The sequence below is a fragment of the Ambystoma mexicanum genome, chromosome 13 (genome assembly GCF_040938575.1).
Source record: "Ambystoma mexicanum isolate Mex_15411 chromosome 13, UKY_AmexF1_1, whole genome shotgun sequence".
Lineage (NCBI taxonomy): Eukaryota > Metazoa > Chordata > Amphibia > Caudata > Ambystomatidae > Ambystoma > Ambystoma mexicanum.
In genome coordinates, this window is record NC_090938.1 from 27,785,582 (window position 1) to 27,803,549 (window position 17,968).

A 17,968-nucleotide genomic window follows, 5' to 3' on the forward strand; every position below is an offset into this window, starting at 1 on the left:
AACTTCCAGAAATGTCTAAAGGGGTACACTTCCTAACAGTGTCAGACAGGAATGGTGTCACTAACCCTCTAAATGCAGAAACACCCTAATGTGTCTAAAAACTGAAGTGCACAACCCGCAACATTTTTGGTTCCAAAATGCGTAAACTTAGTGTACCTGATGACGACAGAAAAAACGAACACTAATGTTCCTAGAAACAATTCTCCACACAACCCTCTTAACTTCTGTGAGGTGAATATGGTTTGAACATTCACTTGCGCGAAAGAACTAATGTGTGAAAAGCAGTTGCTACTATAGGAACCATTAATCTATAGCGAGAACTAAAAGGGAAAGATACTTGCTGTGAAAACAACAGGGGCGACAGAACTGGGAGGTGCGCCTCGAAAACTCTCCTCACAATAAACGCCAACTGGAAAAGCGTAACCGCCAACACCGCACTGAAGAAAGCCAACTTTACACAGAATTCACAACTTGGGACAGCGGACTGGACGGGAAAAGCTATTCCAGGGCACTACAGAAAAGGGTTTCCATGGAATACTAGGGAAGCTGAGGAATTCCTGTCAGAGGGCTGAACCGCGGTAAGCGTTCGCTGAGACAGCTGAAGACGCGAAGCGCCGTTGAGCAAAGGGGCGGGGCTTAAATACTCCCGAGTGACAGAAAACTAGACTGCTGGCCCACCTAGAGGTTGTAACTACAGGCAGCCATGTTGAGTGATGAGGAAGAGTCAACCTGCCTATTCTTAGACCAGCAACTGTAAGCGGCCAACCAGGAACTCTTGGAAATTCTTTTGCGAGGGAACCCCGTAATCATGACAGCGGGAAAGCAAGAATCAGAGAAAGGAAGTCAAATAGAACAGAAGCGCGCGGCGAGCCGTGCAAGGGAAAAACACACACACTAGCAAACAGCATCAATGGAAAGCAGTTGCAACGCGCAGCCTACCTGTTCTTCTGTGTCTATATTGCCGGAACTGCATTCTTCCGGTACTGACGCAAACGTAATGACTTCAATGTTGCGGGTACGTGAATGCCGGCCATGTTGGAATGGGGAAAGCTCCTCCAGCGTTTCCATAGCGACACACGGTTTAGCAACCTCCATGTCTGCCGTAAACATAACAGAGATGTTACATTATGCCCCTCCTGTGTGAAAATACACCTGGCTTCCAGGGGTGACGTTGGTGGAATTCTTGAATCAAACGAGGGGCACGTATTTTGGAGGAGGATTGTATGTTGGAGGGGGATTCCCTCAATATTTCAGCTGCAGAATAACCTTCCCAATGTACCAGATACTGAAGTACACCCTGATGGTACCTGGAGTCGCAGACCTTATTGACCTTGTATTCACCCTCCTGGTCCTTCACTGGGGGAATTACATCTTTCTTGTCTTGCCCAATAAACAGTTTCAACAAAGCGGTGTGGAACACAGGATGTAAACGTTGCCAAGTGGTTGGCAAACAGAGTTTATAAGCCACCAGATTGATGGTTTTCATCACTGGAAACGGTCCGACATGTTTAGGGGGGAACTTGCCAGGTCTTAGTCTGCGTGGGAGGTATTTTGAGAATTACCATACCAGGTCGCCATTTTGATAGTTCTCGGATTGTTTCCTCCTACAATCAGCATAGGTCATGTACGTGGCTTGAGCGTCTTGCAAGGCTTGACAGGTCTTTTGCTGAACATCCCGTAAGTTCCTTAGGTTTTCCTCTACAGATGGCACTGAAGTGACCACAGCGGGTAGATCCGGGATCCAGATGGGATGAAATCCGTAGGAACAAAAGAAAGGACTCTTTGCCATAGCTGAGTGTACCATGTTGTTATAGGAGAACTCAGCTAAAGGTAACAGAGTTGCCCAGTTGTCCTGACAGTAGTTAGTCAAACATTTGAGGTATTGCTCCAGGGTTTGGTTAAGGCGCTCGGTCTGACCATTTGTCTCAGGATGGTATCCGGATGACATGGCTCTAGAGATACCAAGGTGCCTACACAATGCCCCCCAGAACCTAGAGGTATGCTGCACTCCATGGTCAGAAGTTATGGACTCCGGTAACCTATTCAAGTGAAAGATGTCCCTGAGGTACACAGCGCTCATTTCTTCTGCAGTTGGTATCTTTCTCAGAGAGGAGAAATGTGCTAGTTTTGTGAAATAAACCACAGTCACCATAATGACGGTACATCCACAGAATTCCAGTAGCTCTACTATAAAGTCTGTTGAAATCTTCTGCCATGGTCGAGAAGGCAATGTGTGGGAATAGAGGTGACCTGCTGGAAGACGGCGTGATGTCTTATTCTGAGCACAAACCAAACATTCATTAACGTAGGTGGTAACGTCACTGATAAGAGAGGGCAACCAAAACTACCTCTTTATGAGCTCGATAGTGACTCTCTGTCCATGGTGTCCACGCATAAATGAGTTTTGTCCCAATTTCATAACCCTTTAGTGGAATTCTGGTGTAGGTACATATATCTTTGTTTTGAAGTAGTATAGACCGTGTTTAGACGTGAGTTGTGGACGTAGTTTACTATCAAGGGGACTGCCTGTTACTGCTGTATCCAAGTTTTGATTTTGTGTATGAAGATGGTGGTAGGAAACATCTTACCCCGAAATGGTCCTTCCGCTTCTAGGTGTCTGTTTCTGGACAGAAGGTCAGCGATCACGTTCTTTGTTCAAGGAAGCTAGGTAATCACAAACAAATAATGGGAAAAGAAGTGCACCCACCGTGCTTGCCAGCTGTTCTGGCAGTCTAGGCTTTGTAAGGACATCCGGTTTCGATGGTCTGTCCTGATCTCAGTGGGATGAGGAGTGCCAAGTAACAAGTGTCTCCACTCTTTACAGGCCAGTTTCATGGCGAGCAGCTCTTTCTCCAATTCCGAGTAATTGCACGCAGCGGGCGATAAGGTCTTTGAAAAATAGGCCAAAAGCGTGTTCTCTGCCATTGTCTTGTAGCTTTTTTAACACGGCTCCTATGGCAGCATCGGTGGCATCCGTTTCCAGAAGAAAGACCATTGCGCAATGGGAGGGAGAGTTGGTACTTGACTAACTTCATGGACTACAGCTACCAGAATTCCCTGAGGCCACGATCTTGTACTAAACAGCAACACCTGAACAGACTGCCTCTCTGATGAGTGAGAGAGGCGCTGAAGCACTCGAAGGAGAACACCATCTGGACTTTGGGCGGCTGATTGAACTGGGAACCAGAGTGCGCCCCTCACCATGACATGCACCACTGTGCAGTGGTGGTGTGGGTGCAAGATTTGGTTGCAGAATTAGTTTGGGGATCGTGTGGGCGCATTACTTCACGTGTTGTTGGCCAGAATTCAAGGCCTAGCACTGCTGTCCAAATTGTATTTGTATTTTATTGCAATTTATGAGCACTTTCGTAAAAGTGCTGTACATATCACATGGCAAAAGACAGTACAAAAAAAATGAAATTGAATATGAATATCAAACCGAGGTAAATAAGCGGACATTAAAGGGGATAAAGAGGTGCCAGAAGATGAGTCTTTAATCAAGAGTAAAAGATGTGAAGAAAGGGAGAGACAGGAATATCAGGTGAGGGGCATTCCAAGATGCTGGAGCCAGCAGAGAGAGTGACCGAAAGCCAGAAGCAGCACAAGGAGGCTCAGGAAGAGCGAGGAGGGGATAAAATGCTGGTAACAAAGAGAACGTGAGAGAGTGTAGGGAGAAATAAGGTAAACAAGAACCTGCTAACACATGAGGAGGGGCATTCCAGAATGCTGGAGCCAGCAGAGAGGCTGACCAGAAGCCAGAAGCAGCACAAGGAGGCTCAGGAGGTGTGACGAGGGGAGGCTAGGAACAAAGAGGGCATAAGAGAGAGTAGGGAGGAATATGAGAAGCAAGTCCCTGGTAAGACCATGAGGAGGGACATTCTGCAATGCTGGAGCCAGCAGAGAGATTGACCAGAAGCCAGAAGCAGCACAAGATGCCTCAGGAGCCGCGACGAGGGGATGAGAGGCTGTTAACGAAGAGAACGTGAGGCGGAGTGAGGGTAAATAAGGGAAGCAGGACCCTGGTAAGACTTAAAACGATTCAGAGGAAGTGGAAAAGAAGACGAGAGTCTCAAGGAAGTAGAGATATAGAACGGAGGGAATAAGGGACGAGAGAGGAGAAAGTGAGATCAGAAGATGATAGCAGAGTTAAATACAGAGCAGAGGGGGTGATATGGGAGAATGGTAGTCAAATGAGGAGAGCAGAGCAGCAGTCTCGACGGGAAAAGATTGAGGCCGTAGTAAGGAGTTTAGCAGCGTGAAAGGACAGGTGAAGGCGGATTTCCTGAAAGTTAAAGAGAAAGAAGCGACGGTGCGAACAGTTAGGAAAATATGAGCGGAGAAGGAAAGAGAAGAATCATAACTGACGCCTCGATCATGAAAAGGGGAGAACAGATGGAGAAAGAAGAGAAGAGGGGAGAGGGAGAAGTTGGTGCAAAGTACACAATCTACATTTTCGAAGGGTTAAGATGAAGAAAATGGAAGCGCATCCAATCCTTTATGGCAGAGAGCCATGATGAGACTGAGCCAGAAAACGGAGAAATGGCAAAAACGATTTGAGAGTCATTGGCATAAATGTGCAAGGAAAGTTAAAAGATTCAATGATAGAGACCAACGGGAGAGTATATATAGAGACGTGCTAGGGGCCAAGTACTGAGCCTTGTGGGATCCCGTAGCAGATCGGCTGTGGAGAAGAGGTGCAGCCTGCCCAGGACATAAAAACGGGCGATTAGAAAGATAAGAATGGAACCAGTGGATAATAGAGCTAGAGAACCCAAGTGCAGTGAACACAGAAAGTAAAGTAGGGTGCTCAACAGTGTCAAAGGGCGCAAATAGATCCAGGAGAATGAGAATGGAACCAGCTAATAATAGAGCTAGAGAACCCGAGTGCAGTGAACGCACAAAGTAGATTAGGGAGGTTGACAGTGTCAAAGACCGCAGATAGATCCAGGAGAATGAGAATGGAACCAGTGGATAATAGAGCTAGAGAACTTGAGTGCAGTGAACGCAGAAAGTAGATTAGGGTGGTCGAGTGTCAAAGGTCGCATGACTAGAAAGGTAAGAATGGAACCAGTGGATAATAGAGCTAGAGAACCCGAGTGCAGTGAACGCAGAAAGTAGAGTAGGGTGATTGACAGTGTCAAAGGTCGCATGACTAGAAAGATAAGAATGGAACCAGTGGATAATAGAGCTGCAGAACCTGAGTGCAGTGAACGCAGAAAGTAGAGTGGGGTGATCAACAGTGTCAAAGGCCACAGATAGATCCAGGAGAATGAGAACGGAACCAGCGGATAATAGAGCTAGAGAACCCAAGTGCATAGAACGCAGAAAGTAGATTAGAGTGCTCAACAGTGTCAAAGACCTCAGACAGATCCAGGAGAATGAGAATGGAACATTGGAAAATACAGCTAGCGAACCGGAGTGCAGTGAACGCAGAGAATAGGGTGGTCGACATGTCAAAGGACGCAAATAGATGCAGGAGAATGAGAATGGAACCAGAAGATAATAGAGCTAGCTAATCCGAGTGGAGTGAACGCAGAAAGTAAAGTTGGGTGGGCGACAGTGTCAAAGACCGGAGATAGATCCAGGAGAATGAGAATGGAACAGCGGAAAATACAGCTAGTTAACCCGAGTGCAGTGAACGCAGAGAGTAGGGTGGTCAACAGTGTCAAAAGCCACAGATAGATCCAGGAGAAAGAGAATGGAACCAGCGGATAATAGAGCTAGAGAACCCGAGTGAATTGAACGCACAAAGTAGAGTAGGGTGTCGACAGTGTCAAAGGCCGCAGATAGATCCAGGAGAAAGAGAACAGAACCAGTGGATAAGAGAGCTAGAGAACCTAAGTGTAGCGAACGCAGAAAGTAGAGTAGGGAGGTCGACAGTGTCAAAGGCCACAAATAGATCCAGGAGGATGAGTATGGAACCAGCGGATAATAGAGCTAGAGAACCTGAGTGCAGTGAACTCAGAAAGTAGAGTAGGGCGGTCGACAGTGTCAAAGACCGCAGATAGATCCAGGAGAATCCGAATGGAACCAGCGGATAATAGAGCTAGAAAACCCGAGCGCAGTGAACGCAGAAAGTAGGATGGTCGACAGCAGTGTCACAGGCTGCATGACTAGATAGATAAGAATGGAACCAGTGGATAATAGAGCTAGTGATCCCGCGTGCAGAGAACGCAGACAATAGAGTAGGGTGGTCGACAGTGTCAAAGGCCGGAGATAGATCCAGGAGAATGAGAACGGAACCAGCGGATAATAGAGCTAGAGAACCGAGTGCAGTGAACACAGAAAGTAGAGTAGGGTGGTCGACAGTGTCAAAGACCGCAAATAGATCCAGGAGAATCCGAATGGAACCAGCGGATAATAGAGCTAGAGAACTTGAGTGTAGTGAACGCAGAAAGTAGAGTAGGGTGATCGAGAAGAGAAGTGATTGTAGAGGGGTCAGAAGCAGGAGAACAAAGCATTTTGTTAGTGACCTGGAACTCGTGGCGGGGTAACGATAGAGGAGGGGTACGAGTAGAGACTGCATTTTGGAGGCACACATGATCAGCTTTTTAACTCCTTGTTCTCTCTTCCCCATTTCATAGGCGAATCCCCCATTGGGCAGCCGTCCCTCGAGTTCGGTGATATCGCTGTGGATCCCCTCAGAAATGCCGACCAGTGTGCTTCTGGCCAATGCCGATGGCCACGTGCCAACAACGGCCAAGTGCTGGTACCATATCAGATCTCGTCCAGTTACAGTAAGTGCCATCACCAACTTCATGTCATGGGTCTCATCAGCACTGGGGGCAACCATTAAGTTTGGCATTTTACAATAAAACTTTGTTTTTTCCATAAAGATGTGGCGGTCCACTACGTGGGATTAAAATTCCTGGTGGTCCATTACACCAGAGATAGGCTACTCTGTTCCCACAAGTAGGCATCTCCGATGGTCTGGTGGGACTGGGGCAGAGTCAGTCGTATGTCAGACAGGCTCTGCAGAGTCAGTTACAGGCGAGTTTCTCTCCCTGGAGGCTTGCCCACCTCTGCTCAGTGCCATCGCATATCCTACTTTAGGGGGGTTTAGTGTGACCCTGCAGTGGTGCTGCAGCTGAACGACTAAGCCGTGTATTGATGGCCCCAGCCGCCCACCTCCCAAACTGCCTGAACTTCTTATTTAAAATGGTATCTCTCCATATGGTGCCCATGCCAGAAAATACCCTGTCCGCCATTGGATGCTTACGGCATGGCCTTGTTACAGCGCTGACCCTGTACTAGCATGTAGACCACTTTACCTGTTGACGAAGGAGATTCACAATTTGTTGGCCAAAACTACTGCTGTTTTTCATAGATTGTTTACTTTCTCTCTCATAAAATATCACCACAATGCAATTGAACAGGCACATTCAACACTCCGGGCCTCATTACGACCCAGGCGGTAAGTTACCGCCTGGGCCGTGACTTTACCACCATGGCGTAAACTACGTTTACGCCATGGTGGTTGGCGGACTTACCGCCCCATTCCGACCTTGGCGGGGCGGTAAGTCCCCAATCCCCATTTACCCTTCCCCATTCCCATTTTTGCCCCATAGGGCATAATGGGAGTGGGGAAGGTGTTAATTACGCCACCGTAAATTACGGTGGCGTAATTAACTCCATGGTCCCTTAGCGCCATGGATTTTAACACCCGCTAAAATCGGGTGTTAAAACCTCCATGGCGCTAGGGGAACTCGGAATTGGCGGTAAGGGGTCGGCGCAGCTAACGCTGGCGTTAACCCCTTACCGCCAGGGTCGTAATGAGGCCCTCCATCTTTTCGTCTTAAAAGCTCCTTCCTAGCAGTCTCAAATGTTCGCTATTAATGTAAAATATTTGGATGTCTGATTTTAGTATTGAAGTCACGATGGCGGCCATGTTACAGTCAGGCATGACGCGCCACTGCACAGGTCATGTTTGAGTCAGCAAAGCTGTGGCAGCTATGTTGCGTCAGTTATGACACTTCAAAGCTGCAATTCTGCATCACAGAATTGGCCCCCACATTCTGGAACTCACTACCTAAGGAACTTTGAAGGGCACCACCAGACTTTCAAGGAACAGCTCAAAACATGGCTCTTCAACTAATTGCTATAACCACCGTTCCTGAGATGAGCAAGGAGGTGGTCTACTCTATATCCCACCTACAGACCACGACTCACGTAGCTTTGCTTAACCGCTTGTGTCTTTTCCATGTTCTTCAAACCGGACTACAACCCCTGAACCAGGGAACAGCCCCAGCACTGCTTCTGAGGAACGTTCCCTTCCCTCCTTCCCCACTCACTAACACCCTCACTGCTAAAATCTCTGATGTTTACACCACACTCCTTCCCCATCCGACAGCCCACAAGGCCTAGCATCGGAATCACAGACTCCCATCAAGCTCTACTCCATCAGCACCTACACCGCATCTATCGCAGGGCTCCCAGCTGAGGCATGTCTCATGGATATCCTCCACTGCGCCCTTCCTCCCCCTGAACACCGAGAACCCCTCCTGCCAAATAGTTAGGGGTGCTTCCCACCTGCACTCTTCAGCGCAGCAGTCTTCTGCATCTGCCACTCCCTCTATCGCACTCACAGTCCACCACCACCTGTCTCATTATAGAGCCACTTTACCTTATCACTTGAAGTAGTAAAAAGAGTAGTATGGCTGAAGTAGAGTTCCCTTCAGCTGACCCTTTTGGGTCAAATTAGTCTGCATTTATTTAAGCAGCTAAAAATGTATTAAGTGGTCATTTTTATATTATAATTATATTTTTTGGGTAGCTCGTGCACTGTTCTGATTGTGTTTTAGGACCAGCTGACCTCTTGGAAAATTCCCAAATCCAGTTCCTGTTCACGTTGTTTCTTGCCATCGTTTTGCACCTCATTTTCAAACCAAGATCCTATGTCAAGTGCTTCCTTGATTTAATCTTGTCAGAGCTACTTTAAACCTTGCCAGATCATAGTATGTTTGTGTCGAATGAAAGCATGCAACTCCTTCCTCTTCTGTTTCCCCTCCTTAGCCTCGAACGAGCGTTCCGTCATCATGTCCGCCATCCAGTCCTTCTCGCAAAGCACCTGCATTTCCTTCAGATCTCGAACCAACGAGCGCGACTATCTCTTCATCGAGCCACAGAATGGGTCAGTAAGGGTGTCTGTGACAGTCGGGGGACCATATTTTCAAACAAAAAAACCATGACAGCCCACCGACATAGAAGTAGGACTACAATTTCCGCTGTGATAAACAGCAAAGAAGGACTAAAACACAAACAGGGTGCTGATGAAACTTTTGTCCTACTTCTGTGTCAGTGGTCAGTCTCTGTGCATGTTGGAGGCACAGAACGCTGATTGGAGGAAAGATGACCTGGAGGAAGGGACCAGGTTTGGTAAGTGGGATGAAAAGTGATTGGGGAGAGCGGTAACCCGCTCGATCTCAGATTTTTCAATAGTGTTTGGCAAAAAAACTGGGACAGTGTCCACCAGGGGGTTGACTTACAGTTTCCCTGGTGGGATTTGAGAGGCCGGCAGTAAGACAAAAAGTCCCATTGTAATGTATGATGACTTTTATGCAATTGGCCTTTCCAGGGGTGGGGGCTGGGCCCTAGAGCACCTGTGTACTTGGCGACCCTGGTCTCCCCCAGACCTTCTATTCCCAGGGTTTTTAAACTTAAAAAAGCCTCGGGACACCGTGACGGAGGGGCAAATACCGGGACAGTCCTGGAAAAACCAGGACATCTGGACACCCTATCTCTGTGGGTACTGTTGGGCATATCATGGCACGGCCTGGTGGGCATTTCAGGGGACAATTGGATTGGCATTTCATTGCACAGGTGTGGGAATTTGATGGCACTGTCTCTGTTAGGTATTTCATGGCACAGTGCTGGGGATTTCCCCGCACAGTCTGGAGATTGTGTGGCACTCTTTCTGATGGACATTGCATGGGACAGTCTCTGAGGGGCATTTCATGGGACAGTCTCTGATGGACATTTAATGTGGCACTCTCTGATAGACCTTTCATTGCCTGGCCTCTGGGAATGTCATGGCACAGCCTGCAGTATGCCTTTCATGGCATGGTCTGGGTTGGGCATTTCATGGCACAGACTGTGGTGGGCGTTTCATGGCACAGACTGTGGTGGGAATTTCATGGCACAGTCTGTGGTGGGCATTTCATGGCACAGTCTGTGATGGGCATTTCATGGCACAGTCTCTGGTGGGCATTTCATGGCACAGCCTGTGATGGGCTTTTCATGGCACAGCCTGAGGGGGGCTTTTCATGCCACAGTCTGTGGTGGGCGTTGCAAGGCACAGACTGTGGTGGGTGTTTCTTGGCACAGTCTGTGGTGGGAGTTTCATGGCACAGTCTGTGGTGGGAGTTTCATGGCATAGTCTGTGGAGGGCTTCTCATGGCAGAGTCTGTGGTGGGCTTTTCATGGCACGGTCTGTGGTGGGCTTTTCATGGCATGGCCGTGGTGAGATTTTCATGGCATGGTCTGTGATAGGCATCTTTTGCTGTTATTCTGTGACACTGAGTGCTGTGTCAGAGAGAATATCACATGGGATCTCCATAGGAAAGTCAAGGGCCCGATTGACACCTATGAAGCATGGGGGCGTTGGGAGGAGGGTTGGTTTGCTTCTCTGTGGGCTCCTTGATGTCCTGGATTAGAAACACAGAAGGTGGTCCTGCCTGAGGGCAGCCTCAGCTGTGCCCTTAATAAGCCTCTAGGTCTGCTGATAAAGGGCCCCAGGTTGGTGCTACCGGGCTGTACCCACATTCCTTGTTTACGTACACACGGTTCTCCGAGGCTGTGTGGATTTACACGATAGCCAGATATTACATTTCAACCTCCAGAGAAATTCCTCTTGTGCTGTGTCCTAAGGATTCAGACATTGTATTCCAGAGAAGGAACAATTTCAGTGGGGTAGGGCAATAAAACCCCTGCTGTAACTCCATTCAGTGTCGTAGTACTCAACGCTGGCCCCTAGCACTGTTCTTGACCACTGCATTGAGTGTTTCAAAGCCTGTGTTTACCTAGTCCTCCCAGAAGGACCACTGATGTCCTCTAATTGTTGCATATCTGCAGCTGAAGGTTTGGGTGCTCCTTTCTAGGTGGGCCCTCTCTTTGTGATAATTGTCATTGGTGAGGAACGCCTTTATCATCGCAAATCCTTCAAGCCATCATACTCTTCAAGATGGTTCATGCAGGTAGAGGTTCAGAAATATGTCAATCCTCAAGGGTTGAGACCCTTCCTCGTGGGAAGGTCTTTGAGCCCTACGGATATCAGCGCACCCAATGACAGTCAGCAAATGTGCCCATTTGAGTACTAATCCCTCCTCTTTTCAGATGCTGGTCCTACATTGGACGAACTGGGGGCCGCCAGGTTGTTTCCTTGCAGCGGAACGGATGCGTCTACCTGGGCACGGCGCAGCATGAGCTCCTCCATGCCCTGGGATTCCACCACGAACAGAACCGTAGTGACCGCGACAGCTTTGTTGACATCTTGCTCCAGAATGTGACACCTGGTAAGGCTTGCAGCCTTCTCTCCTCTTTGACTCCCGAATGTGTTACCGCTATTCAGGCATGGTGTGCTGCTAACGATCTCCGTCTTAATGCCAGTAAGACTGAGATCCTTCTCGTTGGAACTCCCTCCCCCTACTCTCTGGCCGCTCTTCTTGGGCTCCCTTCCCTCACCCTCTTGTGAAGCAAAAAACGTGGGTGTCATCTTCGACTTCTCTCTCTCCTTCCCACATCTTATCACTGGCATTCCCAAGAAGGATCACTTTCAGCTTTACCTACTCAGAGGCATTCTCCCTTTCCTCACCATCCCCAGAGCTCTGGTTCTCTCCAGGCTGGACTAATGCAACAGCCTCTTGCTCAATCTGCCTCTGTCCTCCCTCCGCCCACTACAACTAATCCAGAATAGAACTGCAAGACTTATCCTTGGCCTCAAGCCCAGGGACCCCATCTCTCCAGCCCTAAAATCTCTCCACTGGCTCCTGGTGGCCGTAAGGATCAAATTCAAGACCCTCTGCATCATCCACAAGAATTTCTGGGTACCGCGCTACATCCAACTTTCTCTCCCTAGATGCCACCCGGCTAAAGTCTTTCAGTCCTCTAACTCTAACTCTTTGCAGGTCCGATGTTTCTCCAAGCAGAGAGTGGGGGTAGGTCTCTTTACTCGGCAGGAGATGGCCTCTCACCCCTCTCAGACTTCAGCCGGAGCTCCTTACATTCAAGAAGCTTCTCAAGACCTTCCTCTTCTCCTCCTCCTTCCCTCTCTTGCTTGCTTGCTAAGACCCCCTATTGCTGCAACTGGCTACCTGGTCCCTTCGGAGTCATACAGGGGCCAGGCCGCCCCCTTGACCAGTCTGCCTCAGCACCTCCTTAGTAGCACTTGCACACGGGCACCCTTCCCTGACTAGACTACTGAGTCTGGTCCACCCCCCTCCTCACACTAATTGACCCTTATCCTGTCCCCCGCCACACTTGCCCTCCGGGCTCCGCATAGCACTTAGCCAGCTCCTGGGGCCCTCTCCCTCCTGCATCCTCCACCTTTACCTTCCCTTTCGCCTCCCCCTCTACATTTCCTGTTTGTTGCACTTGCACGATACAAATGTCACAAGGCCTAGTAGAACTGTTTATTGTTGTATATCCTCTTCTGTTCCCCTCGCCCCTTAGTCTTGTGCCGCCTGGAAACACATTCTGCTGTATAAGCGCCAAACAAATGTTAAATAAATAAATAAAATGACTTGCTGTCTGTTTAATCCAAAAAAAGGTTGGCGCAGTGGCGGGTGATGCGCATCTGCTAGTTCTGGTTGGCAATGAGGGACAAAAACACTTTTGTAAGTTGAACACATAAGATTAAGACATCAAACGGGGTGAATGTCGATGTAAAGTTCTATACGTGGTAAAGGGCAGATAGTGGAGACACTTCTGTTGAGTGCTTGCAGGGACACTCAGTAAGCCAGAGGTATTTCCTGAATTTAAGGGGATATATAGCGTATTGGTTGTTTTGGGGGGTACCGTGAATATACTTCTTACTCTTCAGAAACCTACTTATCTATGTAAGTGACCCAAGGGAGATAACTAACGCAGGTGGCCTGTGTGTGCAATGGACAGACAATACATGTTGAGCGTTCTACACACGAGACGAAGTGTTGACATTCTGGGCATGATCTGGCTCTTGGGGCAAGGGATGGATTTTCTTCAGTTCAGGCCAGTGGGCAATTAAGATGTGTCTTTGCTTTGCTGCACTAGTGATAAGATCCAGGAATGGACTTGTGTCATTGACATGGTTTTTTAAAATCTAGAATGGAATGCTTATGTATAAATTCCAGGATGGGTTTAAGAAGTCCGAAGTTGGGGTTTCAAGTCTAAGTAGCATTCTCTCAGCACACTCAGCACTTGGTATCACCAATTTAGTTAAACATTACAGATATTAGCAGCGTCACCAAGGAGAAGTCTTGTCTAATACATGCCAAAGTGGCTAAACCTGTTTTTAGTATTGCACTTCTAACTCTTGAGGAGGACTGTATTGCACATCCCATTAGGTTTAATAGCATAGATTATGCTACTGACAACAATAAAAAGTATTATATATTTGCACATCACAATTTTACTACCACTGTAATTTAATATCACAAATCTGACACTAGTCCAGACATATATTGCCCAACCCACAATGGCCAACAATGTAGAGTTTTCCGTATAAATCGCTGTAAAGACTGATCTTTAAAGTTATGTGTACGTGATTCATCAAGGACTGCTCATCCCTTCAGATAAACTGCTAGAACTGCAATGTATAGTTAAAAGCAATGGTAAATTACTGTGACCCAGACATAATAACATTGGAAACAATGATTGATAACTTCTCCTAATAACAAGCTGTATCATTTTAGGCATGGAACATAATTTTCGGAAGGTGAGCAGCAACAACCTGGGCACCCGCTATGACTATGCATCAATCATGCACTACGCAAGGCAAGTATTGTTAATCACAATGTGCGATGCTTTTTCGCTACTGAGGTTTGGGGCATTTTTGTATCCGTGAATGGCAGATGTTATGTTATACCAATTTGTATAGCACAAACATTCACCACAAGGGCACCTTGGCGCTAAACAACACAAGTCAGAAAAAAGAAAAAGGAAAAAACCCCTAGAAGAGACACGTTTTCAAAAGTCACCAAAATGTGAAATGATTCTCAGTAGCACGAAGTTGCGGGACAGCCCATTCCATAGCTGGGCAGCTGCCACGTAAAAGGCTCGGCTAGCAATGCGCAATAGTGAAAAGCGTGCAATCGCAATTAGAGAATCAGTCTCAGATCTAAAAAACTGGTGGGGACATAAGGGCGAAATTTTGCTTTTAGAAAATCCGTCCCATTGCTATAAAAAGCAATGGGACTATGCAGAACTATGCAAAGTGTTCTGAATTCAGTACGTTTGGCAAGAGGAAGCCAGTGCAACGATTTAAGAATTGGAGCAATAGACAAACGGAAACCAGAACCCGTTGCAACTCTGGCCGCCGCGTTCTGCAAAATTTGCAGGCCGTTAACCAAATAAGCTGTTTGAGCCAGATACAAAGAATTGCAATAATCCAAGGTTCCAGAAATAATAGTAGCCACAACCGGAAGACGAAAGTGCATGGGGAGAAATGGAAACACGTTATGAAGAACCTTAAGTTTAAAATGTATCTTCTGAGAGACAGCACTTACTTGCGCCTCAGTAGACAGTGAAGAAGACATTTTGAAGCCCATATCCCTAACCATGGAAACAGGAACCTGCAGCAGCCCAAGAGATGCCGGCCAGAAGGCCGGTGTCCAGAGTGAGGCTGCAGACGGTGGACCCACAATCATCACTTCCGTCTTGTCTTCATTGAGGCAAAACCAGTAACGGTTTCTTGCGAAACTGGTCCTGGGATGAGCGTTCCATGTATGTGCTTCCTCGTCTACACGCGTGAGATCATCGCCACCGAGATGTATCCCTGTAGTAAAGATGGAAGGGTGTGTGTGTGTGTTATTTCCGGTGTGCTGTTTCAATATGAATACATGTTAAAGTGCCGCTGGGAATTTACTTCATCCGTAGAACTCTGCAGTGGGGACCTTGTATGATGCTGAAAAATGGGAATTAAAAATAATAGTATCATTCATTATTCCACACCTTTGGTTCTCTGCATTTTTCTAATGAGAAAAAAAAAACAGACTACAGCATTTTCTGTGAGAAATGTGATGGACAAAAGGTATGTGTTGCTCTTGGCTGTGAATTAGTCCTATCAGCATGTCCATTTGTGTTGTTTAGAGTTTGAAACCATCTATGGATTGGATTGAACTGTGCGAGGCTCACCTCCTTCCGTAGAGTCTGGTCCAGTGGCCAACATGTGCTAACTCCAGGCAGGGTTGTCCAACTCCAGGCCTCGAGGGCTGGAAACCTGACGGGTCTTCAGGAAATCCCTCATGAATATTCAGGAGAAAACATTGCATACATTTAGAATCATTGTATGCAAATTTATCTCATGAATATTAATGAAGGGTGTCCTGAAAATCTGACCTGGAACCCGCCCTCAAAGCCTGGAGTTAGACAACCAGTCCCACCGTGGGAGGAAGGACCCAAGGGTGGTGGGACTCCACTAGAATATGGAGGTGTTCTCAAGTCATAGGATTCAGGAAGCTTTTCCCTGTGCTCTTAAGTGCAGTAGTGAGTGAGTGAGTGAGTGAGTGAGTGAGTGAGTGAGTGAGTGAGTGAGTTCTCTCTCTCCAGCGTCCCTCTTAGTAGCCGAGCGCTTGCACAGTTTTCTCACAATGGTCTCTCGGCGCAGTGTACTTGCTAAATGCTTCACATCTCTCCTTTCTGTGCTTCCCTACAGGACCGCCTTCTCAAGCAATGGACGCGCCACCATTGTCCCCAAGCCGGATCCCAACGTTGCTATTGGTACATCCCGCCAGTTCACCAGCACGGACATCACCAAGATCAACCGCCTGTACTGCTGTAAGTATGCAAGGCGGCACCTGGGATTCCCTTCATGCCATTTGCTTTGTTGCTGTCGCTCTGAAGACTCTGGTTATACTGACTGGGAGCTCGTTGAGTGGACTAGGCCATTGTCTCCTGAATGACTGCATTAGATATTGCACACACTGCACACACTGCACACACTGCCTCATCTCTTAGCACTAAGAGCTCATGTTACTACACCCCAAGGCCCACCATTGGGTCTACCTTAGAATAGGTTGGTTACTTAGTCTCTGTAGCATTCAAATAAATCCCACTGTCATTACAGACATCTCACTCATCTGCGGCCTCCTATGCCTGGTTTCCAAACACTCTTTTGAAAGAGAAGCTCGAATTTTGGAAAGAAAGTTTCAATTTGATGAGGTTCCTAGAAAGGGCCCCTTGGTTTGAGTCCTAACTACTTTGATCTGACACTATTTTGCACTAGCAGTCCTCCACCCAAGAGGGCTGGTGCTAGCTGGGGGCACCAAAGGGTAACGAAAAGACCCCCAGTAGTTAGCCGGGGTAAGGAAGCATTTTTTTAAAAGCTTGTTTCTTGCTGTTTCCCTGAAGAAGGTTAATGCTGGTCCCAAGATCCTTGTCCATGGAAAAGAGTTTGGAAACTCAACACAAATGACGCTCCTGTGTCTTTCATCTATGCATGTAACATGGACAAGATGGCGTTGCGTGGTTAATAAAGCACCAACGCCCTGGTGTTGCTCCCCGGGATCATTGATTTCCCACAAAGAGTTTCCAGCCCATGGGCTTTCGTACATTGGCATCCTGTATAATGTGCATCCCAAGGTTCCCGGGTGGCAAGAGTACCAGTTTCAGCACTATCGGCACTTGATTTTTACTGGATGCCCGCTACCCTCGTAATGGAGGGCCACGAGGTGAGGGTGAGCAGAGCAGGGAGACTGAGGGGAAGAACAGGTGTACCAGAAGGGTCAATGCTCAGGAAAGTGCCCGCTTCTCTACTGGGAAAAGGCACTGGGCTAGCCAGCATGGATGGCAAGGGCATGGCACGAGTCAAGCAGGGGATCTTTGGTTAATGCACCCCCTCTAATTGACAAAATGTGTCCACAGCGCCCCAGATGCAGCACTCTAATAACCAAGAGCTGGAATGTATTGCTTTACTGCAGCATCGAACCCCACAAGGGGTTGAAAGCTCTGTAAACGGCAAGTCTTTTGATCAAGATTTGGACGCAGCCTCTGATGAAACATATGCTGCTGAACCCTCATGCCTGCATAAGGCGCATTTACCCACTGAGCTCTGCTACTTGCTTCTACTTCTGTGTGATCTGTGGTGTGGATTTTAGGTCCTTCTCTATGTACTTGTTGGTTCATTTCCCATGTGATTGTGCAAAGTGGCCTTCTTCAGGAGCTACACTGCCGGTGTGATCTGTGTGTTGTAACTTTTCTTCTTTCCTTTCAGCTTGAGGAGCACGTGAGAACATTCTGCTTTAAAGACTGCGCTTTTCTCAAGACGACGAACACTGTGAAGACCCAAAGCCTTACTTTTGCTAACATAATGTTTTGGTGTGTCGGTTCTGTTTCGCCATTTTATCTTATTTACTTAATAAACAGAATGTGAAAGCTGACCTATGTCTCTCAGAATGCTTAGTATTTACATCTTTCTGGATGATGGGTCATTCATACATTTATTATATTGTGTTACATATCCTGTTGTTTTGCTGACATATTTAAATGCCAAAATTACTATGAAAAAACTAATTGAAATATATAGGGGGTAAGGGGTTAAAATGGGTGGGGAGGGGTTTGGAGTAGGAGTTAGAATATAGAGAAAGGGGACCCCCCAAAAATAAAAAATACAAATTTGCAGAGTTTTTTTCGAAGTAATTTTGGTGTTATAAATTATTTTTAAAAAAAGCTGTCAATAAAGGGACATAGAACCGTTATGTTATTGTGACTTACACTGCAAACTGCTACCATATTTTAAGGTCTCCAGGTGCTCAGGTAGATCTGAAAGGGAAGGGGG

At 47.3% G+C, this 17,968-nt stretch overlaps 1 protein-coding gene across 1 annotated transcript in view; it reads left to right on the forward strand.

The window, feature by feature from the left end:
* Positions 1–17,570, forward strand: part of LOC138520069 (hatching enzyme 1.2-like) — a 56,801-nt gene extending 39,231 nt beyond the window's left edge. The window contains exons 4-9 of the mRNA XM_069632596.1: positions 6,585–6,737; positions 9,013–9,130; positions 11,332–11,510; positions 13,887–13,968; positions 15,848–15,969; positions 17,405–17,570. Coding sequence (XP_069488697.1) covers positions 6,585–6,737; positions 9,013–9,130; positions 11,332–11,510; positions 13,887–13,968; positions 15,848–15,969; positions 17,405–17,409 — 659 coding nt within the window. The 3' untranslated portion in view covers positions 17,410–17,570. The remainder of the gene's footprint in view (positions 1–6,584; positions 6,738–9,012; positions 9,131–11,331; positions 11,511–13,886; positions 13,969–15,847; positions 15,970–17,404) is intronic.
* The last annotated feature ends 398 nt before the right edge of the window (positions 17,571–17,968 follow it).